The sequence below is a fragment of the Diadema antillarum genome, unplaced genomic scaffold (genome assembly GCF_040938485.1).
Source record: "Diadema antillarum isolate AM-2024a unplaced genomic scaffold, OU_Dant_1.0 seq00001337_RagTag, whole genome shotgun sequence".
Classification (NCBI taxonomy): domain Eukaryota; kingdom Metazoa; phylum Echinodermata; class Echinoidea; order Diadematoida; family Diadematidae; genus Diadema; species Diadema antillarum.
In genome coordinates, this window is record NW_027272106.1 from 22,080 (window position 1) to 50,070 (window position 27,991).

Consider the following 27,991-nt stretch of genomic DNA (forward strand, 5'->3'; position numbering starts at 1 on the left):
TAGGGCGTGATCTGTACTCCTATAAATGAAACAGCAAATGCTCTGCTTTGTCCGCAACTGGAATCGGCCCCTCGGTAGGTCGACACTCCGATTGGTACCAGTGGGCGAGAGATTGCGTGTTCTGAGACTACTCTTGATTGTGGAGAACATCCGAGCTTCCTCAGGAGTTTTCTGTAGTCCCCACCGAAGATGATGTCTGCAAACAGCATCTTGGTCGTGTGCCTTTTGGCACAACTTGCAGCTGGTATGTGTGCAATCTCTATCTTTTTTCAGGTATTCTAACAGGGGTTCGATTGCAGATATCCCTATTGGGATCATAATCCTTGGATTATAAGTATTTGGGTAGAATATAGTTTCACTGCCCGCAAGTCAGACCAAAACAGAACCCGCAAATTCTGCAAAACGATACATTCAATGAGTCGGAGAAGAGGTATTGAATAGTTTCACTTCAGTAAAGTCATTTTAAACTAACCGGACTCTTTCAATCTAACAGTTAGCAGCAAAAGAAGATATTGAATTACTTGGGACTAATTGTGATATTCTTCGAAAGGAAAGGTGGAAGAAAGAGCTGTTTTTACCACTGCACCACTAGAAAAGTTTGTTTAAGACTTCAGAGTGCAAGGGCAGTTACATTTTCGAGTTTGAAAAACCCGTCTGACAATGGTGAATGTAAATAAATAGCAAATCAACTGGCGTGGCGCGGTGCGGCTGAATGCATAACTCAAAAAGTATAGCAAGGCCAAGCGAATGCTGACAATGACTTTTGTCGAAGTGTTCGGGGTGGGCAAGTTCACGAGAGACATGGAATTTTGCTATCTATTTGAAAAGAGTTTGAAAAGACAGAAAATACCTTTGAACCTGTGCATTATCTAGAAGACATAGTCTGATTTTGCTGTCAATGACGTCACAAGTATCCGGCGCGTTCGGCGAGTCTCGGTATATAGGTTTTTGAAATAAAAAGGAGAAGGGTATTCTCCTCGCTTTATGTTGCACAAATCTTTTGAATGAGGTCGTGATTTGTAATGATGTTGGGTTGGTTTAATTTTCGTTTGTAATCTCATCAAATACTTTCCACGTTAGATATCTTTGAATGCCTGAGCAGTAAACTAAGTGTTTGGAGCCATAGTTAGACATTGATTGCATGAAATAACGATTTAATGTGGTACTTTGCATTCCTTTATTCTACTAGTTTGGGATCATCTTTTATGCTATTTCGTATTTGATGTTTACCGTTATTTTCAACGTTTTAAACGAGTCGGTCTGGGATGATGTAGGTGATGTATAAGCTTTCAAATTTAGATTTTATTCACAGGCAAAGAAAAAAAAATATCGAAAGATCTTTTATAACGTTAAAGGAAAAATGTCTCTTATTTGAATTCATAGATACCGTAAATAGTGTATATTTAATTATAGCCAATCAAAATCATGTGAGAAAGTACATGCATGTATTTGGACCGTTATTGCAACATATCGATTATTTTTCATAGAAAACAGTATAATAACGCTAATCCGTGCATATTATAATAATTATAGCTCAAATCTCATGATAGGAAGAGATATGTAGAGGTAGCGAGATTATACAGAGGCGGAATGGGAGATGCACAGATGGATATATAGTGATTTGAAAAAAAAAATCAATGTTCTATAATTTAAAATTGAGGTTTTTGTTGTGATGTATGCTTTACAGTGTAAATTGACATCTTCTATTGCACAAACATTGAAATATATCTTGACAAGTGGGAAGTTTAATCATTCTTTTGATATGTAGTTGAAAGGACACTTTTATAGATTACCGGTACACAAATATCAAAGTGCGATTAAGGTACTCATTTCTCGTCTCCCTTCAAGCGTATACATTATTGACCGAATGTTACATTCTAAAGATGACTACGGTATTTCGCTCTACATGGTGCACAGGTGTTAAACGAATGAACCTTGATTATTGACTGACTATAGGTGCTTGGGTGATGTTCCAATCAGCAGTTAACACAGATCAATAAAAAAAAAAATACTCCTAAAAACCTATTACTTAAAAAACTAACACCTCTTTATAGATCTCACTTAATTTCACTGCTAGTGACCTGAGAAGTTTATTCGTTTTGCTTTGGCCTTTCTCTCTCTGTTTTGTAGATATTTTTTTTCTTGTATGTTGTTGAAATCATTGAAGCGCTTTTGAGTCCGTTTAGAAAAGGCGCTCTATATTGATCATCATACTTATTCCGACAGTTTGCTATTCCGACATTCCGAAGGTTCCTCAGTCCGAGAGAGAAATAATGATAGTTATTTAAAAGGTTTGACAGTCCCAAAAGAAGTTCGTAGATCTATAGGCCCTATATATACCTATCATTAACGAATTTTCCGAATTACGAACCTCTACATTTCATTCCGGAATAACGATCCTTTGTAATAACGAAATGTAACGGAATACTGTTATGCAATTAACGTTTCAAATGGTGGCCTTATGCAAAAGTGAAAGAATAATATACATCGGAACAGTAATTTTTTTTTAATTTTTTTTTTAACATGAGTAATATATCTACGAATTTTCAATGTGGATTTCGAAAAAGAAATCACAATACCACGTACGCTTTACTTACCTTCGTTGAGAAGATTACATAAAATTATGCACTCGATACATTTTGGCACAAAATAGGGATCGTCCAGAACTTCTCCAAGGCTTTTGATAACCCACGATTAATCACGACATACTTCTCTCAAAATTTTTCCATTACGGTATACGTGGAAAAGCATTTTGATGGTTCACAAGTTATTTACCTCATAAATTTAGATATGTTCATGTTAACGGTTTTGATTCTTCCATGAATATTGAATGTGGCGTTCCACGTGGAAGTTTGTTAGTCCCACTGTTATTTATAGAAATCCCTAGAAGAGGTTTCGCCCATTAAAATTTTAGGTGTTTGTGTTGATAACAAGTTTTCACGGAAGTGTCATAATCATCAATAATATTTATAGTGTAATCTCAATATGAATTATGAATAGATTGAAATATGATGACGCTTTACCCAAGTTTCGTCTACCGTATTTAGATTATGGAATTCTTGCTTGGGGGAATACATCATTCGACATTGCTAGGCAAACTTTTTCTTTCGCAAAAGATGGCGCTCAGAATTAACCTTCATATTCGAGCACAAAGTGATATACTGTTCTGTGAACATAAAATCCTGAAAATAAAAGAGTTGTATTTATTTCAACTTGGTCAATTTATGTTTAATTACAACTGCGACCACCCAATCAAAATATTTTCACTCTTTATTTCATCGTAACATCCACGAACAAAAGGCCGTGTCACACCTTTCCGGGTAAGCTACGCGGGCTTGTCGCGAGGAGCTGGGATTTTCCAGCACGCAGGAGAATTTTCCGCGGGCGGACAAGAATGTTTGCGAGTGTCGCACTTGTGTCTTACTTGCTAGACGCGTGCTACTTACCTTCTACTTGCGTGTATTTCGTGTGACCTGCGTGAGAGCTTTGAAACCGATCCGTTTTCTGTTACGAGCAACTTACTGGTACTGGTAGGTACCTGCGCTGGAGTTCCCTGCAAGATGCTGCCGGTAAAGGTCTCCTAATGGTGTTCTGCGTGTACCTCTGTGAGCGAACCCCCACGACTCACTCGGAACAAGTTTTGAGCATGCTCACGGCCTTGTCATACCGTATCTGGGGAAGTTTTGCTAACATTCTGTAGGACTTCTGCCAGAGGAATTCCGTCACTGAGTTGTCAGCCCCCATGCGCCTGGCACACAGGTCACACGGTATACCCGCAAGTAGAACGTAAGTAGAACTCCTCCAGCAAGTAAGACACATGCACTGACTCGCCCAAATCCTTGTTCACCCTCAGGAATTGTCCGGTATGCTGGAAAACTTCTACATGCAACAAGCCCACGTAGCTTGCCCTGAATGGTGTGACAAGCCCTAGCATGGTTGCGCGTAAAAAGATTTGCGTGCGCACCTCCGGGCGACTACGGGTGAAATACGTGCTAGGTACTGTCATGCGCAGGTCATCTAAGGAGACCTCGGGCGGTAAAAAAAATGTTTTTCGCAAGTCGCACGCAAGGCTTGCCCGAAAAGGTGTGACACGGCCTTCACTATACCATGAGAACAATCCAATGAATTTCATCTGCTCTTAGTGAGAACTGTACACACTCAAAATACATAAATAGCCTAGACAATAATTCAAAAGAATCTGTTTACATAAACTAATCCCATAATTATAGACACAAACTGAAAACAATTCCACTGAAAACAATTCCACATATACCAGTTAACTGCTTTTTACAGTCCTCCATTTTTACTTGCTTTTTCTTTATTTCTGTTATTTCTGGGTTTTGTTGTTGTTGCTGTGGTTATCGTTATTGTTTTGTGAGGCCGCATGCATAATATATTATATTATTCTCTTTTGGTCACATTTCCCTGGTATACACGGCCAAATAGTGTCTGTGCCATAGTATTGTTGTGCACGTATGCATTCTAAAATCATATGAACTCTGTATATGCCTCGTTCGCATGCCCTATACTCAAAGGCGTGCTAACTCCGCATATTCTGCTCAAACGCACAAACCTGCCCAAACCCGATCGATAAATCCCCAAATGCCATAGTACAATTTCGTTCTTCCAATTTCTCCCAATTTCGTTCTTCTCATATAGCTTGCATTTTATGTGGTGACTGACTAGCAGTTGGTGTTCTCCACTGAACTTGTGTGAGAATTCTAAGTTTCTGTCACTATTATGTGAGCAAAAGGCATGCCTTTTTACAATAATCATGATAATGTAGTTCCTGGTCATTTCAAAGAAAAGCAATAACAGATTTGTCGTGAAATTTACATCAAAACAAGCTAGGCATTTTCTCTACAAATTTGCTCACTACGTGTCCAGCCAAACAGAGGTCTTTAAAAGTTACAAGGATTTGAAAAAAAAAAGAATGTTTGAAAGCGTGACAATGTTGGTGTCTCAAAATAATTTGGTACACAGGGGGTTTCCATCATGGCACATAAAGAGTTAAGTACTGTTTATAGTAAACTTGCATTATCAGCATCATATTATAGCAATGAGCGGATGTACAATGGTAAATAGATGACTTTAGTATGACTATATTTCTTTGGTATATTGGTGCTGTTGTTGTTTTCATTCAAGTGTTCCGCGTCATACAAGGTTGCCTTTATATTGGAACACTCTTTTCGGTCGTTATGGATTTTTATGTTTTTGTTACCATGACAAGCGTGCATTTTTGTTGTTGTTATAATATCATTGATGCATATACTTTATATCGTGTTCGACGAGCTGTCTTTATCTGATGAATGAAAGTCAAATTGACAACTTATACAGATTTGACTAATTTTTTCTTCCTTGATGGCATTATTAACTACAGTGTATTTTGTTAATTAATTAATCAACGAATTAATTAATAAAAGTCTACATTACTATGAGATCAATTAACGAACAAGGCCCATGATTTCGGCACAAGTAAAAAAACACAAACAAAACAGGAGTTCGACATCACATCATCAGGGCTTAATGAGTGTTTCGTGGGCCATTTGACCTCGTGGGTTTTGTTTTCCTAGTGTGCAGCTCATGGACTATACGACTCGTGGGCTATAATGACTTGTGGTCTTACGACTCCTGGGGGTGGAACTCGTGAAGTGAATTCAAACAAACAACTCTATAGAGGGTATTCATTTGCATGTTCCTGTCCTTTTCTAGTTTTTTTTTTGTAAAATCTTTCAAACACCGTTTATTTTGTGTTTTTGAAGGTTTGACAATTTATTTGTCTGTTCAGCAATTTGTTTCAGTTGTGATGGACGGCGCTATGCTATAATGATGGTGTCATATTTGCCTTTTCCGTGCAGGCGTTCTTATTAGTGATGGCCAAGTGCGCCTGGTAGGCGGCGAGACGCCTTATGAGGGAACGGTTGAGATCTATCTCAGAGGCGAATGGGGGACCATCTGCGACGATAGATGGGGAATAGACGACGCCAAAGTTGTGTGTCGGATGCTTGGCCACCAAGACGTAGCCGATGCCTGGCAGAGAGCGCATTTCGGCCGGGGCACCGGCGAGATATGGCTGGACGACGTGGAATGCGTAGGTAACGAATACTCACTACTAGGATGCACTACCTCTGATATCGGTGTACACGATTGCACCCATTCTGAGGATGCTGGCGTTTCCTGCATCCCAGGGCCAACGACTCCGGCAGTTTCTGAATCCATCCAAACCACTCCGGCCGGAAATCGTAAGTATAGCGACCGCTGTGACTGGTTTACTTGATGTAAATCAGGATCGTGGTATCGGACCCTTTTTTATTCTTTATTTTCACGATTCATCAAATCAAAATTCATTGGATGGTTGCTGGTTTGATTTTATTTTCATAAATATAATCAAAATTCTCTTCAGCAATGTAACAGAAAACGTCAATATATGGATTGCAATATACATGTACATGATTCGAAGAAAAACACTCAATGTATACATTGATTATACGTAAACAAAGTTCGTATAGCATATTACCAAAAAGGCTAATAATTAACTATGAAATTATGCAGAGGAAAGACTGCCACTACAACGGTTGCTCGAATGCGTGCCAGCACAGAAACTTACCCCTCCTCTATAACTATACACTCTAAATTTTGTTTGCTGAACAAGAAAAGGGAAAGAGAAGTTAACGTGTTTAATGTATTGAATTTTATATTCTAGTGCATAAATATCAATAAAGATATGGTAAATTTTGGTTATGTTGATGAAAGGACGATGATGAAAGAAAATAATGATATTGGAGATGTATGGTGCGTGGTGACGATGAAGGTGATGGTTACTAAATGAAATAGTAGACACCGAATCATTGGTAAATTTGCAGATATATATATATATTTTTTTTTTTCAAATCTAACTCAAAGAATATAAGAAAGAGCCTGATCAATGCAGAATTTGTACCTCCCCATACCAAAATAATAGTACTACTAATAATACAAAAAAAAATTATGTTTCCTCCTGTGTGTGCGATCTCTCATAATGTTTATAAGCCCTGACCCGCGCGTAAGTTATCGAAATGAATGTGGCATACGATTTAGTATACATAAAGACATAAAAAAGTAAATTCAAATCTATGCTCACTGTTGACATTTCATTTTGATCCCACGGCCTCACTGCTTGCGACCAGAGTGTGTTTTGATCTTCCTGTCAATTCATACACACAATTGCAGTCATATTAAACTCCTGCCAACTCTTTTAACATTTAACTTCGACATGAGATAGTGGTAACGTGTTTACCTGTGACTCAGAGTTTCAATTTTCTCATGTTTTTGTTTTACCTCTGTTTCATTCGACAATAAATTTCATCATTATATGAACACGTAAAATATTAAGTTAATGAAGTGATGGCAGACAAAAATAGAACAGTCAAGGTGAATGCTTGATTTCCTTAAATACTGAATACATCCCATAATTTTATAATACGTTCCAATACAGTAGTAATTGTTCACTGAATCCCAAAGGTCACTAATCATTGGCAATAAGCATCATGACATCTTAATTCGTACTTTCCCTTCCATATAAGGATTGATTGCTTATCACAGACTATTTAAAGGACGTTTATGAGTTTAATGTGTCCCTGTGTTCTGTAACGCTGGTCGAGTTCAAAGGTCACCTTCTGAATGATGCCTGGACATGAATAAAGAGCAGACGTTTCAACAGATCATTGCTGCTGGATTACTGATAAACAATCACTAATTGTCAGTTCATACTACCCTTTCTTCATCATCTGTCTGCTGAAGGAACCTCAGCATGTGGCGAGGACCCGTCTGGTAGTTCGTACCGAGGTACCGTGGATCGCACCATATCAGGGCGCACATGCCAAATGTGGACCGCCCAAGAACCCCACGAGCACACCAGGACACCAAGCAGGTATCCAACCAGTGGACTTGGTGCCCACAACTACTGCCGCAATGTCGGCGGGACCTCCTTCACTGCATGGTGCTACACCACCGACCCTGAGAAGCGTTGGGAATATTGCCCGGTGGGAGATTTCAACCCTGAATGTATGGATAGCGGATCAGCAGGTTAGTCAAACATACATCTTATAGCTCCCCTCTTCATTTTTTAAAAACTATGTCTTTTTAGGGGGAGGGGGTGGTATAGAATTAATGTAGGGTAGGGACTACGGCGGTAACTTGATTACTAAAGAGACAAAAGACAACATAGGTACATATAATAGACGATATCAGGATAATATGTTTGCTGAGATGCTGTCAAAATAGTAATAATGAAATCTTTGGTATTATTTATGGGGATCACCATATTCAATATAATTGTCAGTAAGCCTATATATAAAACAATAGTTTAATAAGAAACAGACAGATAGACCGTATATGTAGACGAAACTGTACAATTTCGTTTAAAGAGAAATTCCAGTAAAGTTTTAGGTTAGTCTGATAAGAAAGAATAACATCTTATGGGTACAAAAGTAAAAATTTGATTAAAAAAAAAATGGAGTAAAAATTAATGAAGTAATGATTTCTGCAGAACAGTTGTCATCCAGCTGATATGAATATGCCAATGAGTCAGAGATAGTGATGTGATCATCTCACAATTTTCAATCGATGGACAAAGAGTAAAAATTCAATTTCTGTTATCAAAGCGTAAAGCAGGATGTAATTCACAGTTGAATAACTTCAGAATAAAATTGAGACTGGGGTGTATTTGAGTGTGATTGGAAAAATGGAAATTTCAAACTTTTATGTACAAACTATATGACAAGTTGTGGGGGATGACATCACTTCACTATTTGCAGATTCATTCTGAATATTCAAAAACTGTTTCCTGAAAATAGTAAAAAACCTTCAAAATGTCATAACTGCCTTATTTTTCAGCCAATTTTGATCAAATTTTCCTTGTTGTACAAACGAATTTTACTCCTTTTGCAAACTAACTCTCAACTGCACTGGAATTCCCCTTTGATAACAGGAAGTTTTAGAAACGGACTAAACAGACCTTAGCAGAACCTGATCTGGAAAAAATATTGTTAATTGGAACATTTAACTCAAGTTTAGCAGGTAGCTTAAATACAGACAGACAGTCAGATAGACAGAGACATGCAGATGACTGCAGACAAACAAACAAATAAACAAACAAAACAAAAGTATGCTGGTAGTCATAACCGTTATGCCACGGGTAAGTAAACACATCTTTTGAAGATTCACTGTGGAGCTGTCATTGGAAAATCAAGCACTGATGCTATCCATTGACACTACTAGTAATATATTGTGAACTTTTTTACGCTGACTGTTTCATTTCTTGTACTAATCAGATCCCAGAGAATGCTATGCTGATCCATACGGGACGGATTACAGAGGGAACCGCGATCTCACCCGCAGTGGTCTCCCTTGTCAAGTGTGGTCATCCCAGTCTCCTCATGAGCACACCCGAACACCGGAAAGATACCCGGATGCCGGGTTGGGGGACCACAACCTGTGTCGTAACCCGGATCAGTCAGACATGGCCTGGTGCTACACAACGAGTGATGAGACGCGATGGGAGTACTGTGACATAGGCTACCCATCTCAGTCGCAGTGTGCAGAAGCAACTGGTTAGTGATATCTAAAACATATAGCTCAGAAAAAGTGGTTATACATGTACTGTTGTGTGGTGTGATAGTCGAGTTTCTACTGCATGTCTTTCCCTTCTATTCTACTTAATTCTGATTAAGTGTGGTTTCCTTGGAACTGTGAAATAAAACAACAGCCAATAATATTATATTATCTTGATTCAGGTGATTGCGAGTTTGTCTTGGAGATGTGCAAACAGTGTTTATTGTCGATTTTTTCTTGTAAGGAGGAACGGCCTAAGCAACTTATGCATGAATATGTATCTTTTATGCGTGGATGTGTGTAAGTTTGTTACTGTATTCTATATTTGCTTGCATATTTTCAACTATCGCAAAGAGACGTTAAGAGTATAAAAGGCCTGAATGAAAAAGATTAAGCGTCATTCGTGAGGTGGTGCCAGTCATCGGTTTTGAAAGAACTTGATGTAATGTTGTTTTTTATTGATAGAGCAAAATGAAAATAATGCACATTGATTATTGATAGAGCAAAATGAAAATAATGCACATTGATCATGAATTATATATCAAAACTTAAATGCAATAACTTTAGTAATATTGAGTGTGTGATTATTGTAGTGTTTGATTTTGATGAACAAAATCATACATCAAATATTGATATACTATATAGATTTTATCGGTTTAAATGCAATTATCATAATGTCTTTTTTTGTGTAATAGGAACGGAAATCCCAACACCTACAGACGATGGTGAGAATATATACCCATATTCTATTTTCATATACCTGATATGATAAATCCTCAATTCTTCTTGGCTGACATAATGGTTGAAATAAATTGCCAGCCCAAGCATATTTTAATATCCTTCTTAAAAAAAGGAAGATTTCCGAATGTTTCATACGTTTGTCATAACTCTGCCATATGACCACTCTTCCCCCGACATGAACATCAAAATGAAAAAGAAAACATGTATATGTGACTCTCTTTTACGTCATGAATATTTTGGAAGTTAACTCTTCCTTTCTCACCTTTCATTACCATGGAAACATCTGGAGGACTAACATTCAACCTGGCATCTGGAGAGAGCGCGACCATCTCATCCCCTAACTATCCCCAACCATACGACAGCAACACTGACATCACCTGGATGGTGTCTGTTCCGGAGGGCTGTGGCATGACTTTGCGCTTTGACAGTTTCAGTACAGAGAGTAATTATGACAAGTTCACAATCAGCGACAACCCGGACTTCTCAGACGTAGCCGATGAGTTCTCAGGGCAACTGGTCCCACCTAGCGCAAACTATGACTTCAGCTCTGCCTGGATCAGGTTTCGCTCTGACTCGTCAATAAACTCAGATGGATTTGAGGCAATCATTTCAGCAAGATGCGCAGGTTTGAACTTCATTTTCACTTTCAAAAGCTAGTGTCTGTAAGTTTATCTTTCTGAAGGCTGCATGATGTTAATCTGTGTCATGATTTTACAGCAGGGGGCGGTGGCGATTTGGCTCGGTTGGTGGAGAGTTTGCCTCACAATCCAAATGGCTTTGATGTGATTCCTACCGAGTCTAATGAGCAATGCTGTGTTTAATAATGCTGTCTTCTCCTCTAATAAGATGCAAACACACTCTGTTCCTCGGATGAGACATCAAATGGAGCTAGGTCCCGTATATCAGCTACATAGGGAATCATGACTTATGCATGTAAAAGAACCCACTTAATTCAATCATCGCAAAGAACGGAGTGCTGTAACACGGTGAATATTGGTCCACCCACTACCCAAGGCCCAGGTGAAGATGCCAAAACCTTGCTCAATGCGCAGGTGACTAGCCATAGGCATCAGTCACCTGTCAGTGTCAACCAGGCACATTGTGTCATCATAAAGCAGAAGACAGTCAGTCGGTTTTGTTTCTGCTTGTTCAGAGGGAGGTATAAAAATGTCAACCCTCAAGGTTTAAGGTCAAGATCATGTACTTCATTTTTGAATGTCTGAATGTTAATTTGCAGGACTGCCTGCATTTAATACAGATTACGTAATCAGCCGTAAAGGAGGTAGACCTATACTCCGAGTTAACTGCTATAGCGTTAGCCCAAGCACACTGCATCAGCTGCTCGATATTACTTAGGCAGTATTCGATACTCATGAATAATGTTCCATACACTTGTTTCAGCGTGCAATGACGAGGATCCGTCTGGCAGTTCGTACAGAGGTACCATGGATGCCACGATATCGGGACGCACATGCCAAGTGTGGACGGCCCAGGAACCCCATGAGCACAACAGGTCGCCTGGCCGATATCCCACTAGTGGACTTGGTGACCACAATTACTGCCGTAATGTTGGTGGGACCGCCTTCACTGCATGGTGCTACACCACCGACCCTGAGAAGCGTTGGGAATATTGCCCAATTGGCGATTTTGACCCTGACTGTATGGAAAGCGGATCAACAGGTGAACAGATGCATCTCATCTCCCCTCCTCACTTGCAATTTGTGTCTCCTTTTATTTTATCATTTCTATTTGCGGACGAAGGGGGGGGGGGAGAGTGGGGATTGAGGAAAGGGACATACACAAGTTTAGCCATTGAACTGTGCAGACCTTTGTAGATCCCAAAGTTGATTGTATGGTGGTCTTGACAATTGTTTTTTTTCACTGTCTCTTACTTTTTGTGTTTCCGATTTTTTTAAGTGCTTGCAAAATAGCTGCCCCTATCTCATACTTGAAAGTAAGCTTTCTTTATTTCGTGAATGGCGGGGTATCAGATCACCACAAAAACAAAGCACTATAAGCTTTTTTGTTTTTTGTTTTGTGTTTCCTTTTCTTCGGACCCATAATATCCAGCACCGACATTTTTGTCTTATGATGACTGTTTCCTATACTGATCAGATCCCAGAGAATGCTATGTTGATCCAAGTGGGACTGATTACAGAGGGAACCGCAATTACACCCGCAGCGGTCTTCCTTGCCAAATGTGGACCTCCCAGTCGCCTCATGAGCACACCCGAACACCAGAAAACTACCCAGATGCCGGGTTGGGGGACCACAACCAGTGTCGTAACCCGGATCAGTCAGACATGGCCTGGTGCTACACAACGAGTGATGAGACGCGATGGGAGTACTGTGACATAGGCTACCCATCTCAGTCGCAGTGTGCAGAAACATCCAGTGAGTATATTTGATACATGTAGCTCAGGAGGAGGGGAATACTCATTATAATGGTACTGTATATGGCATGCATTCCATGTGAGGGGCGTCGATCCGTTTTCACGGTTTGCGGGCAAAACTTGGAGTGGGGCGATCTGTGTGCGATGGAGCCATCTGGGGGAGGGTGTCCTCCCACACGAGAATGATTTTACATTTTCAGTCATAAAATTCAGCGATCTGCCCGCTATTTTTTTTGTTTATATATATTGTATATATATATATATATATATATATATATATATATCTGTTTCTTTTTTAACTATCAGAAAGTAGTACTCCTTGTACTGAACCGGGGACATATTAAACGGAGCAGACTGCGGTATGGGTATACAGCTTCCCCCTCCAACGAGAGGGAGATTTTGCATTTTCAGAATTGAGAATTGAAATTCAGCAATAGGATGCACTTCCACTTTTGTTTTAAAGAAGAAAAAAAAATATTTTTTTTTGTAAATGTCGTTCTCTATAGTAGTTATTATTAATTCAACGAAATGCACATTCATATAGTCAAATAAGATGTGATTTAAAAAGTTAAGAGATTCAAATTATCCTGGAAGTTGCATGATACAAAGTTTACATTGTTGATTTTTTTTTTTGTATACGGAATCATGAAATATTTGATTTGCTAAATGCTGTTTTTCAAGCAATCATAATGGCTTGTTTTCTCATAATAGGCACGGAAATGCCAACAACCACAGATTCTGGTAAGTGTATTTACAATTGTACTTTCTTCTGTCCTTTTTTGTTGTGCATTTAATTCATGTAGTTTTTTTATTGATCTTTTTAAAATATTCATATTCGATTCGATCTTCTTAAATGATATTTCAAAGACTACTTTTAGGGCCCATAACCCAATTTATTGTGTGTGTTTGTGTGTGTGTGTGTGCGCGCGTGTGCAAATACCATTTTATTTTGATAACTTCCTGTACTCCTGCACTCTTTCTCCAATAGTATAGGTGTGGAGTGAAACGGAGATGTGTCAATTTGTTAATATTTTTCAATTTCAATTTCAATTTCAATTTTATTTCCATTTCCATTGAATAAACAGGGAAAATTATATACAATACATTTACAGAACATATTTGCAACAATTTCAAAGAAAACGTTCAAGTGGTCACGAGTAACAACAGAAATTCCTTTCTAAGGTATACATAATACAAAGATTAGAATGGAAATGGAGGGTCCCATTAAAAAGCAAAGCTTGTAGGATATGGGACCCTCGGAAAATACGTACACAAAATCAAAGAAACCAATGTCAACTGACATGAAATTAACTTAGGAAGGAACAAAGAAAAAATAAGGAAAACGAAGATAAAAGGGGAAATGAGACTATGATACAACACACACCATCGTGGACACAAGCATACTGTACTTCATGATGTAAATGCAATGACACAACGATAAAACGCTCCCTGGTTTGATATTGCGATTGATTTGGTGCAAATACCGGTATGAATGCACAGGAACGGATATGAAAAAGAGAAAGAGAATAGACTCACTGTTGTCTGGTACAATAAAAGAAATATCTGAGGAAAACTTATGTTAGACAGATTGTTTTCTTTAAAAGATGATTTCTGTGTGATATCTTAATACTTGTCAAAAAGATGACTTGATTGAGGCAATAAAACCGAACCTAATTTGCTACATTTCTGCAGCGGTTTCCCGAAGACAGATCATTATCTAGGGGTTATGCTCTGTTTTACAAGGTCACATCACATTAGTTTGTTTCGAAATAAATGTAGTAAAATTTGTGAAACCAAATTGAAGGGGACTCATTAAAAATCAAGAAAAAATATTAGATTTCATACATTAATTAAGTTTCATATAACTTCAAGATACTGTGGTATTGGAAACAAACACAGATGCAAATCGGAAGAGAGCACACCACTCTCAGTGACTCTTCTGTAAAATCATTTGAAATTGTACCATTACGTAACGTTCTTGTTTCACATTTATTTGATAACACTTCAATATTTCTGTTAATCTGATTGTATCTATCTATCAAAATAAAAATTAAAAGTATAAGGAATTGCACTTGACTATGGCAAGAGAAATGCGTCTTGTATGTGTAAAGAAACATGTAGGGTTACATTCATAAACCTACTATCTAACAGAAAACATATTTTTTTTTTTTGTTGATCGATCAGAATCCTGAGGTAATTTTGTTAATCAAGATTTAATAATTATATTTCACGTCGTATTTACTGGAGAAAAACTAGATTGAGATTATTATAGCTTTAAGAAAACTTTTCAAAGCCAGAAATATATATTGGAAGAAATATTCATGTTAGACACTGATGACATTGACACTGAAGTTTAAGGATTGATTATAAATCAAGCAAACAAGAAGCATTATAAAATTCTGTAACCAAATAAGCAACGGCGTTTGGTTTGAAAAAATTGCGACAAAAATTTTACTTTGAAATGTACCTAATGAATCATTAAAAATCACTAAATGAAGAATTTGTTCGCAAAAACCTATAAGTCCATTTTTGAAGATTTTGAAGTACGGTCTCTGTCATAAAGTACAAATGATACCTTTTAAATGATATATTGGTCACTACATATGAAGAGCTTGCTTCCATTTTCCAATGGATTTAGCGCCGTTTGGTTGCAAGCTCTTCATATAAAGGTACATTTTTAAAGTTATGGTCAAAAGAAGTACAAATTTTCTTATTATTCCCTTTATTTTTCTTGACCTTTAATCGCAAATACAGGTATCTCCATTTGACAAATATTGACTCATCGGTTTTTTTTTTTTCTCGAACAAACTCTTCAAAATATAACTGTAGTAAAATATATCCTACTACAACAGAGCACAGAAATGTAGTTTTTGTGGCTTGATGAGTCCAAGTAGATCTTGTCAACTTGCTTCACACCTGATAATAGGGTTGACAGACCATTTTTATCACCACCATGATTACGACTCCTCTGCTCGATGTGTGGAAAGTCAAAAGAAAATATTCCTTAAAGTTTCTTTCTAAATAATCATGAAGATATTTGAATGGGTCATCCTCGCGCAATTTTATCCTAAAACGAATTGCTATCTTCAAGTAAAATGTGTCTTCTATTCTTCTGTCCATAATGAGGATTTGCATGTTTGCCTGTAGTTATCTCTTCTATGACTTGCATGAAATTGTACGTGAAACAAAAAAAGTTTACAAAGTACATCAAGGCTATCATTATTTTAAATGGAGGGAACATTTCAGCAATATTATCAATGTCTCCGTAAATGTTTGTTGGGTATATGGGGCCAGGTATGCCAGGAAAATTGAACGGAAAGGAAGATATGCAATCGGCCACAAAAAACAACAACATAACAACAACAACAACAACAACAACAATAACAACACAAAACACAGAAATATCAGAACTTGAGGAAATGCACTCAGACATATACTGGACAACGAAGAACGAGGAAAGAGGAGCAGGGAAGAATAGAGAAGGAAAAGGAGAGGGAAAAGGAGAGGGATGGAAAAGGTCGGTGGAGACACTACAAAATCTCAAGGACAAGTGAACATAACGGGTTTTTTCATTAAACAAAATTAACTGGTATATTTAAAAAACAAATATTTTTTTAAAGTTTATACTTAAATGTAATTAACTTCACAGATTCTTTTAAATCATTATCTAAGCTATTCCAAAATCTGGGTCCGGTATAAACAAATATATTTTGAGTGTGTACAGTTCTCACTAAGGGAAGATGACATTCTTTAGATTGTCTCGTGGGATAATTATGTACGTGGCTGTTACGGTGAAATAAAGAATAACATATTTTGGGTAGATGGTTGCAGTTGTAATTAAACATAAATTGACTAAGTTGAAACAAATACAACTCTTTTATTTTCAGAATTTTGTGTTCAAGGAACAGCTTGTCAGTATGTGCTCGGATATGAAGGTTAAAAACAATTCTGAGCGCTATCCTTTGCAGAAGAAAAAGTTTATATCCCCCCAGTGCAGTGCAGTGATCGCGCAATCGGTGGCTGAGATCTGGGGGGAGGGAGCAAATTGACTCCCATCAGTAAAAACTAGGTCTCAAATAGCCTAGTTAGAATATAATGAAAGTACATAATCATGAAATACTTCCAAAAAAAATGTCGTATAATGAAAGTACATAATCATGAAATACTTCCAAAAAAAATGTCGTTATTATGCTACTTTCATGGCTTGCTTTCACAAACAACAGGAAGCAAAATGTCAAAAACCTCAGATTCTGGTGAAACTTTTAGCATAATTAGTGTTCCTGTCCTTCTCTGAAGAAATCACTTTTTATGCAGCTTTTCGTAACACATTCACCATTCATATTTTTTTTTAATTGAAATTCATTTTTCTCAGCGGCCTTTATTTTTCATAACTGATTTGTATTCTGTTTTATAACTTCAGAATTTCAAAAGGCTGTAATTACTAATTCAAACTCTTTTTCAATCTGTGATATGTTTTTGAAATATTCAAATCATTTTTTGTTTTTTCTTCTTTTTTTATCGTTTGCCCTTTCAAATATGTATTTCATCCAAATTCAACCAGCACAGCTGCTGTTTTGCCTTAATAACTTTTTCATTCTTAGAATTGTGATGTGTTCAAATATGTGTGTGTGTGTGTGTGTGTGTGTGTATGTGTGGTTATATTTTGGCGTGTATGCATACTTTAGGAATGAAAAGCGTGTGTCTGCCTTGCACCAGACTGCTAACCATTGATAAGTTTTTTCCCTTTCGCATTTCTAGTCACAACGGTTGCCTCTGACGGACGAACATTTAACCTTGAATCTGGAGAGAGCGCGACTATCTCATCCCCTAATTATCCCCGACCTTACGACAGCAACACTGACATTACTTGGACGGTGTCTGTTCCAGAGGGTTGCGGCATGAATATGCGCTTAGTCAGTTTTAGTACAGAGAGTACTTTTGACAAGCTGACAATTGCCGACAACCCGGACTTCTCAGGAGCAGCTGGCGAGTTCTCAGGGACACTTGACCCAACCAGCTATGACTATGACTTCAGCTCTGCCTGGATCAAGTTTCGATCTGACTCGTCGATAACCTTAGATGGATTTGAAGCAGTCCTTTCTGCGAGATGCCCAGAAGGTGAGAAGATTTCTGTTTGAAAGATGGCTGGAAGTATGTCTTTCTGATAACTGTATTTAATTGATTTGGGTTTTTTATCATTAATTTTTCTGACGGTCGGTTTAGTTTCTGTTTCTTTGGGTGATTTGTATGCAGCATCACTCCATCCAACAGACTTCTAAAATATAAATGACGCCTTCCAAAAAGAACTAATAGTACTTCATACAATGTGTTCACTCATGTTTTGGAGAACTTGAATCACAATTTTGAATTATCATAGCAGTCAAAAGATACCAAATTGATATGTGTGTTATGGTTGGTGTGAATCAAAAGCACATAATCATGAAATATATGATATGCCAAAATGTCGTCATTATGCCACTTTCGTGGCTTGCTTTCACAAAGAATAGGAAGCGAAATGTCAACAACCATAGATTCTGGTGGACCTTTTAACATATCAGTGTTCTCTTGTGTGTTTTTTTTTTTGTCTTTGCAGAAACCACATAATTATTTCCCCTCTTCATGGAGCTTTTCATAATATTCATCGCATTATGCTGGGTTTTATTTTCTCAAAAGTTTATTTGCATTTGGATGAAATTAATCTAAGTATCTTGAATGACTGCACTCATTTTCAGTTGCTGGTTTTTTAATCCAATACGTATTTATGAATTCGAAAATATTTAAAGATTTTTAACGTGTGAATTATGTATATAATGGATTTTATCATAATTATGTACATTGTATGTGAGGGTGTGTGCAATTTCTCTTCTGTTGATGCCTTATCTTTGTTGTTAAAGTTGTTATTAATTTTTATGATAATGTAATTATAGTGTGGCTTTTTTTTTTCGTGGGAGGGGTTTTCAATATGAATCAGTTGTTGTGTAAAGTGTCAGTTTGTTTCATTTCTTTTCTTTATGTCTGTCTGTAAAGTTGTAAAGCCGTAACGTTTGATGTAAACCAAATATGGTTAGTCTTCGAACTTTTATTTGGTGCTTTTTAATAAAACCGAAATTGAATTGAATTGAATTGAATTGAATTGAAATCACCGTTTTATTATTCTTGTTGGAATGAAATCCATTTTCATCAGAGGCCTCTATTCTTCATAATTACTATTGTTTTTTCTTTTTGGCCGCAGAATGTTAAAAGATAACTAATTTGAAAGCTTTGAAAGTTTGCAAACTAGACCTATTTTGGAACATTAAAGATATTGTTGTTTTTCCTTTCTTTCTGTTTGCCTTTTCTCCCAATAATTATTTCATCCAAATTCTACCAAGACAGCTACTGCATTGCCTTATGAATATCTCTATCATTCTCCGAAATGTTGTATGTGCCATTGTGTGTGTGTGTGTGTTTGTGTATGTGTGTGTGGGTGTGTGTATATTATATATGTGGGTGTGGTTATGAATATTCGTATGAGTATTCGTGCATGTATGCATAAATGCGTGTGTCTGCCTTAAGGAGAATTGTACCAGACTGAATACCATTGATATGTTGCCCCCTCTCTCATTTCTAGTCACGACGGTTGCCTTTGACGGACAAACATTTAACCTGGAATCTGGAGAGAGTGTCACCATCTCATCCCCCAATTATCCTCAATCATACGACAGCAACACGGACATTAGTTGGATGGTGTCTGTTCCAGAGGGATGTGGCATAACTTTGGACTTTGCCAGTTTCAGCACTGAGAGTACTTTTGACAGGCTCACAATCGCAGACAACCGGGACTTCTCAGGTGTAGCTGATGAGTTCTCAGGTTCATCTGTTCGCACCAGCACTGACTATGACTTCAGTTCTGCCTGGATCAGGTTTCACTCTGACTCCTCAATAACCTCATCTGGATTCGAGGCAGTCATTTCAGCAAGATGTGCAGATAGTAAGAACATACTTTAGATTTCATAATGTTGGTGTATGATGTTAACCAATGATTTTAAAACAAACCTGACCAGAATTTGCCACGCAGTTTACCAAGCTTCCTCTAACTGACCAATATAGCATTTTGTGGCTAATGAGCGCATGGAGAGTCAACCGGCGAGTCAATTCAAAGAGCGTTGGTGAAATTAGTTAGGGTAGGGCATGTGTATAGAAGCCACAGAATGAAAGGGTAAGAAACACAGCAAATTCTGACTCAGACTGAGAAAGTTTTTAAGTTTTGAAATTGATTTTGCAATTTTGAAACTGTGATCATTTTTGAGGTTGCAATAATGCTTGCATGGCGGAATCCTATGATAACTCTCGTATTGGTGGAGCTATATATTACAAAACAAAAGTGCCTTCAAATGAAATGAACAAATTGGGTGGATGGACTATAATTACCAATTTCAAATCATTAAGATTATTCAAACGTCAAGTTTTGTTAGTGTAGACATGAAATTATGGAAGATGCCATAATTCTGAAATGACGGGAGATTACAAATGACCAGATAAATGACCAGATGGGACTGATTGACATTATTTTCCAAATTGACTTATTGAAATTTTAATATTCAAAGCTCATATTAAATCCAGTTGTGTTGGTCTGGACATCACGGCAGGACAAATTGTTGATGCGAGCCACTGCCATGACGTGGTAACACAGCAAAATTACACACACACACACACACACACACACACACACACAAATAGACAAACGAGGCAAATTGAGCATTAAAATGCAGAGAATGAAATCCTAGATACAACAGGTACTACCTTTATATATATATATATATATATATATATATACAGTTTTATCAAATAATCATGAATATATGTATATGTGTATATTATGATTGTTATGTATTATTTTCATGCAATAATGACTTTTTATATTTTACTGTATACACAGCTGTATGTCACTCCCCAATTCAGCCATTTGGCTTTCATGGGAGTATTGTGAATATACCAAATTTAATTTGATTTAATTGATATTAGATATAAATTACATATGTATCCATACGCACTCTATTGTACCTTTTTATCGAGCATAGCATTCTCGAGATTTAACCTCTTCAATTTACAATAAGATTGACTCTATACTAAGCTATAGCTTCAGCTTATTGCAGCCATATATTAAAAAAAAACATTTAAGAGACACATCGCCATTTTATAGTGCAGAAGTGGCTTTGTGGTTGTGGTTACTGCCTGATTGCATGCAATTATTTGGTAATAATCAATAACTATTTTGGGAACCCAATTTATGGTTTGAAAGGTTAGAACTGTTGATTAGTTTACCATGTGAATAACTCATGAATTCTCATAACAATTCCCTTTCAGAAACAACTATGATGCCCACAGAAACTGTTGGTAAGAACTGCTTTGATGTTGAGATCCTGTATCTTTTTTTTTATTGTTGTGTCATTTTATTTCATTTTCATCAGCTATACAAAAACGTACAATGTGATGGCCACAGACTGCTTAATTCAATTGATATATAAAGTAATGACTGTTAAGTGCATATGTGACCCTGCACCTCAAAACAAGCAAAAAGTCGCCAGACATGAATTTTTAGTTAAGACCATATTCTGAAAGAGCAGACTTTAAGCTTTAAAATGATGTATAACTCAAATCAAATGGACTCTCCTAACCTATCTAAATATTGGAAAGAAAGCACAAACTCAGGAAAAGTGTGAACTGAGAAAAGAGGCTCTGAAGTACAGTGTCTATGCAAGCGCTTGATCTTTACCAAACCGTGCTGGCTGTGCGATGAATGGGACAAAAAACAGGAAGCAAACCACCACAGTAACAACAATGAAAGGATTATCAGATTAAACTGAAATGAAGCATGCCTCATTAACACATTCTGTCCATAATCAATGCCAACTTTCAAAGCAGTAGCACTATCCTTTCAAAAGTTATTAGAGTTGAAAGTGAAGAGTGTGGACAAGGTTTTTCAGAAATGAAAAAGGGATTCTAAAGACACACCTAATCACACTATTCTACCAAAAATATTCGAGATAAACTGCTAAAAACACACTTTCCTGCCCGTTTTATGATACCAAATTTTAGCATAATGTAAAAGAAGACCCGCTCTTTCAGAAAATATGAAAAAGTCAAGTTCTGCTAGGTTTCACTTATTTTTAGTCCTCACGCAAAATCAGTGTGTGCGACTTTATGTTCGTTTTGAGGTGCATGGTCACATATAATACTTTTAAAGACTCTTTTTGAATCTCTCATTTAATAAGAAATGTGAAACACGGTTTTTAAGTTTTTATCTTGATTGATTAAATAATTGATTTTATCATAATGACTTTTTGTTCTCCTAACAAATTGAACAAAACCACTGAACATTAACTTATCTTATGTGTAGGCCTACTTTTCGTAATCAAGCCTTGACGAGGGGAAAGTAATGATTCGGCCTGTTTGCTTATTTAGGTGTCATTAAATATTTTCTTGTGATCTTTGTCCCATCACCACACTATTTGAAAACTAACGAATACAATGCACACGACTTCAAGCGACAACGTATTGCAGTTACAGAACTACCAAAGGCTGCGTTTAGTTCAATGCATGAAGGCATTCACCACGCCATGAATATCTAATGAATTCTATTAATTTCGCTTTCAGAAACAAATGTGACCATAGTGATGCCCACAGAAAGTGTTGGTAAGAACTTCTTTAATGTGGATACCATGCATCTACTTTAAAAAAAAAATAGTTGCCTAAGTGTTTGATTGTTTATAATGTTCTCATCCACTACGAAATGTACAATGTGATTGCTAGACTGCTTAATTCCATCACTGTGAAGTTATGACTGATAAGTGCATGGTGCATTTTTATGCTATGGATAATCCACACAACTTCAAGTGATACCAGAATACATTTTCCAGTGACCACAGAATGCATTTAAAGAATTATCAAATGCTGCGTTTATGAATTTTCCCATGTTTAAAACACGTTTCGATACCCACTATCAAAACGCGTTTGCAAACGTCTTTCGGATCGCGTCTGTCGAGTTGTTGCGTTTACGAACTATGTAGTGATGTTGGGAGGCATTTAAATATTATGTAATATCGTATTAATTTTGGGTATACTTTTGCGCTCCCCTTTTTCTTTATTTATTGTTTAGCAGATAGTGACATCATGTGCTCACGGTGCATAGAAATGAGGTCAAATATGCCAGGATTCCCTGGATATAGCGGAGTCGGCCCTCCCTGTGTGAACTTCCCATCGCGAGACTCCGTTAGCTGTCCTCAGTCTGGAAGCTGCAAGTTTATGAATATTACAAGTTATCTGTCCCACCCAATGTGTAAGTTTTAATGTTTTATGTGGGCTTTAATTCTTATTGTTGATTCTGCTGATGCTTAAATGCAACTGATATGAACAGTCTATTTTAGTCAACAGTTTAGATAGTCGACATGATTCAGAGATTCATATGAACGATATGACAAAAAAACCCAGTCTTGATAAGATTAGATGTGACCATGTCTTGGATGCGGTTGCAAAAGCACTGTATAACCGATTTTAACCTTTATGCACAGACTCTGACCTCTTTTTTTTTTTCAAGTGATTAGAACAAAAATTAGGAATTGTAGCTTTTCTTTCTAATTTCATTTTGCTCTATCATCCAGAATCAATGATGTCTGTAAGGTTGAGAAGTAGCGGTTGCATCAGCTTTAAAAAAATATTTTTGAGTATGGGATAAACCTGTGACGTGATGACATTATTACCATGTCTCATTTGCACATGTAGCTGCAAATAGTATCATTACTGTGTTAAATTTATGTGAAAGTGTCTACACTTATTTATTTTTTTTTTTTGGGGGGGGGGGGGGGGAGTGGGATCGATTTCGTATGAAACTTGCAGCATGTTGCGTTTCACTCTAGTATTACATTTAAAAAAAGATGTGTCTTTGGTAGAACGTGTCTCTCAAGTAAGTCCTATTTTCCAGGTCGTGAAACTACATGTATAGTGCGATCGAGGTATACCTCATCAACTGCTGCAGTAAGCATGAAGATATAAAGTGTTAATTGTTTTGTGTCATCTTTCCCCTCTCTTCTGTGATATGCTGGGTACGTTCACAGTCGGCAATGTAACAATTACTCAACTGGAGAGAGGATGCAGCGAAGAGGGCATGCCTCCTAACGTGTGCCTCACTCCAGCAGACTTGCCTGGGGTAATGGAGGGACTCCAGGGTTCTCTGGAGGCCAGTGGATTGACTTTCCAGGGATTGGAGGGGCAGTTCTGCACCTGCAACACAGGCGACTTCTGCAATGAAGGACCGTCGGGCGTTGTTGCAACAACGTCGGCAGCCACTACAGGTATCGTGTATTTTGTTGATTGTACTGTTTTAATACCCATCTGTATCATGACATACAATCTACAGGAAGTCTTTTCTTTATCCTGCAGTAAGGATGCGCAGGTGTTTTGGATGACTTAGTATCTGTGTAGTTACTCTTTTCCCATGTGAGCATCAATGATTCCACAGCTGCTGCAGCTGTATATTGCCCTAGTCCTCATAGAACCGTCCTAATTCGATTGCGTGCTTTTGCTCCTCCTACGGCCATTCAACAATTCGTCCACTTTCTGGGGGGTGTTTCATAAAGCTGTTCGTAAAGTTACGAGCGACTTACAAGCGACTGGTGATCAGTTCTTGTGCTGAATCATGGAAATTCTGATAAGTATAGCACATCATAACTGATCACCAGTCGCTCGTAATTTGTTCGTAACTTTACGAACAGCTTTATGAAACAGGGCCGTGATGTTGTAAATCCATCTTGTTTTCCTACGTCCTAGCCTGGCCTTCCCTTTAGCTGGTACCTCTTCTTCTACTATCATCTGAATAGGAATGTTTTTAACGGCGTGTCCGATGTCCATACATAGACAGCTTCCTCTTCCTTAGCCGGGCAAGCAGGCCATCTTCCTCCGAAACTTTTACTTATTTGGCGGATCCACACCCCTCTCCCCCAGGAAATTACATAATATCGTGCGCAAAAAAAAAAGAAAGAAAGAAAAAAAGAAGTGTATGTGATTTTTTTTTTGGTCCAGTGGATGAAATATTTTAACCAGCGTTGTACATTCATCTGTCTGTGCTTAATGCATGTGATGTAGGAATATGTCTGTCATTTAGACTGTATCTGAATATTTATTTATTTACTTTGTTTGTTCTTTGCATGCTCGCAAGCCACTATAGATTTTAAAAGTGAGTGATCTAAAGCCTGGTTGCCACAGTCCATTTTTTTTTGTTGTATCGATATATTTTTTCTCATGTTTTATTACCACAGAAATCTCTGATGGACGAACATTTATCCTGGAATCTGGAGACAGTGTCACTATCTTCTCCCCCAATTATCCTCAACCATACGACAGCAGCACTGACATTACCTGGATGGTGTCTGTTCCAGAGGGTTGTGGCATGAATTTGCGCATAGTCAGTTTTAGTACTGAGCGCACTTTTGACGAGCTGACGATTGCCGACAACCCTGATTTCTCAGGAGCAGCTGGTGAGTTCTCCGGGACACTTGACCCAACCAGCTATGACTACGACTTCAGCTCTGCCTGGATCAGGTTTTACTCAGACTCCTCAATAACATCAGATGGATTTGAAGTCGTCATTTCAGCAAGATGCACAGATGGTAAGAATATACCTTCAATTCCATAATGTTGGCGAACGATTTTTTGCTGCTATTTTCAAATGTTTGTTATTATATCAATAGCAATTTCAAGCGCGCATCATCAACCAACGAACACTGAACCTGCTTCTATTATTGAGACTTCGGTTTGATACTACACAGACGCCACGTTTCCTTACACGTGGAAGAAGATTGATCGCAGAAAATGTATTTCGATATTCGGTCATACAAAAAAATTTGAAGGGTCGTTAGTCGTAACCAATTTCATTCGCATTTTTTCTCAGTGTTTGTAAATACCATAGGCAGTGTTAAAAATAACGTAGCGAATTGATTAAAAGGGATCTATGATATATTAATGACGAGGATGAAATACAGTAAACTGCTGTATCCTTGATGTATTTTTTTTTGCTTTTGTTTTTTTGTTTTTGTTTTTTTTTTGTTTTTTGTTTTTTGCACAGACATTGCAATACAAACGTTCCGGGAGCTCTGAATGTCAATCATCTATTTAGCAACACTTAAAAAAAAAGAGAAATTGACAATTTTTTTTTTTTTAATGGCGGGGTTGAAAGAGGTACCCGACTTATCAAAATTTGAAAGAGAATTCTCATCATTCCTTAATAATCATACGTAGTACAAGATGAACAATTCTTATGGGTGTACGGTCGGTTCTATGTTGATTTTGATATAAAGAAACATTTATATGAGATATTTGTTTTGCAGATGCTGTCATTAAATTATATTTTTGTCTTGTTTTTATTCACAATAGGAAATGAAGTTCCAACAACCACAGATGCTGGAGAGGGTAAGGCCAATTCACACGTTCATTTTTTGAATATATATAAAACATATTTCATTTGAATCCTTTGTACATTATATTGATGATGTCTCTCTATCTTTATGAAAAGCCTCTTGATCATTTTTTTTTTTTTTGCATAACTGATTCTCAAAAATCATGGCATATTCTAGTGGGTTTTTTTGCAAACTTTCCATGTTTTTTTTTTCTCTGGAATTGCCTTTTTTTTGCAAATTACTTAATGGTGACAAAACGATAACTCCTCCTGACTGTTTCTCCCAAGACCTCATGGGTTGAAATGATGGTTGATACCTATATAGTCGTTTGCTGTTTCACACCACGTTTATACGAGAGTAGCCTGTAGAAAAAGTAAATTTGGATTAAAATTGTAAAGGTATTTTACGAATGAACCTACATTTACCTCAAGTTGTTAAACGGTTCTTCCTCTCTTTTTTTTTTAAGGCTGGAAGGGCTACCGTGTGAAGAAAAAAAATTGAAAATAATGCTAACCATGTATGCAAAGATGATATATATGGACTGATCAACTTTTGAAAATGCTGCGAAGTCATTTTTGCAATTAGTTATGTGTACCAAACATTCGGATTACCAAGAGGTGACAATACAGCAATACGCCAATGCTGTTATTAAAACTACTTTAAAGTTTATGATTGTAAAATTGTAGAATCCCTCCGCAAATATAAACAATCGTCTATGACAACAAAAAGGGTTCAAATGACACACACATTTTTATTTGAACTTACAAAGTACTGACCCAACATTTTCTTCCATTTTTCTGTGTGATATAGTATTTTTGCAGTTCTCTTTGTTTCGCAAGTACGTAAAGGCTATTTTATTGTGATTTCCTACTCACTTACTAGTACCTGCAACATTGCAAGCGGCTGCTTTTATATATTTTTGAATATTTTATTCATCAAGACTTTATAGATACATCCCTTTTGAATGGATTTTGTAAACGAAAATTTGATAAAGTAAATGATTCAACAGGTGTCATAATCTGGCAATATACATTTCAGCATTTTCTATCCATTTCGAGTATTAGGAGCATCTTCAATATGTGATGCTCTTTGGGAGTTTCTACTCTTGTGTTATTAACTTTGTATGATTATTGCTTATAGATTATTTTGTATTTACCCCCCATAAGCAATGTACATTATCTTTTTCCACGGAAGAAGAGGATTAAAAAAAGGTAGGATTTTGATTGCAGCTCAAATGATGCCGGTTGTATGCAGAGGTGCACTTTCTTTTTAATATCCTACATATTTCTGTAAATTTTACTTTTAGAAACACCTGTGCCCGAAGTGATGCCCACAGAGAGTATTGGTCAGAACAGCTCTTTATTGAAAGTTTCTGTGATAGTTATCAAGCTTGACGCTTTGGATGTATCACTCACTTTGATATTTATGTGTCGAAAGTAGAGAATTTAGCTTGATATTTTTTTTTTCATATTCCTTATGTTCATAATCGTATCATCTATTCATAATAGATAAATAATACAATTTGATGTCTTGGTTTTTGCTTCATGAGTTTTATGAAAGACATCATAAAATCTGATATGTCATTATAGTTATACGTTTAAAAAATTCAAAATTTAGAAGTCATATTGGACTTGTGATGCATTGTGGGGGAACCCCCTTTCTTGATGCTATTAAACTATCCCTTTCCACACTCTCTGTAGGATGAGCAATATATCAACGATAATTGATTTTATACGATTTGATATCGAACTTTCGTATGCCCAAAGTCATGAACTTGAGTCCATCATAAGAAGTCCATGATTTGGCTTATTTGCCGATTTAATTTTCACTGGAAAG

General features: G+C 37.1%; 1 protein-coding gene across 1 annotated transcript; it reads left to right on the forward strand.

Annotated features, from left to right (window-relative positions):
* The first annotated feature begins 63 nt into the window (after positions 1-63).
* LOC139708439 (uncharacterized) lies at positions 64-27,860 on the forward strand. The gene is made up of 18 exons (XM_071620389.1): positions 64-244; positions 5,859-6,242; positions 7,780-8,064; positions 9,312-9,590; positions 10,287-10,316; positions 10,622-10,957; positions 11,734-12,012; positions 12,448-12,726; positions 13,437-13,466; positions 17,484-17,843; positions 19,336-19,695; positions 21,072-21,101; positions 22,362-22,400; positions 22,864-23,043; positions 23,819-24,055; positions 25,019-25,369; positions 26,133-26,168; positions 27,856-27,860. Exons 1-18 carry the CDS (start codon positions 190-192, stop codon positions 27,858-27,860), a joined length of 3,555 nt encoding a protein of 1,184 aa, XP_071476490.1. The 5' UTR covers positions 64-189.
* Positions 27,861-27,991: the final 131 nt, after the last annotated feature.

What these genes read in the sequence shown, in the direction of transcription:
- LOC139708439 (XM_071620389.1), top strand. Translation starts at nt 190, where the DNA reads ATGATGTCTGCAAACAGCATCTTGGTCGTGTGCCTTTTGGCACAACTT. An exon ending in GCAGTGTGCAGAAGCAACTG is followed by an intron (nt 9,591 to 10,286) that starts GTTAGTGATATC and finishes TTTGTGTAATAG; the next exon opens with GAACGGAAATCCCAACACCT. An exon ending in AACGTCGGCAGCCACTACAG is followed by an intron (nt 24,056 to 25,018) that starts GTATCGTGTATT and finishes TTATTACCACAG; the next exon opens with AAATCTCTGATGGACGAACA.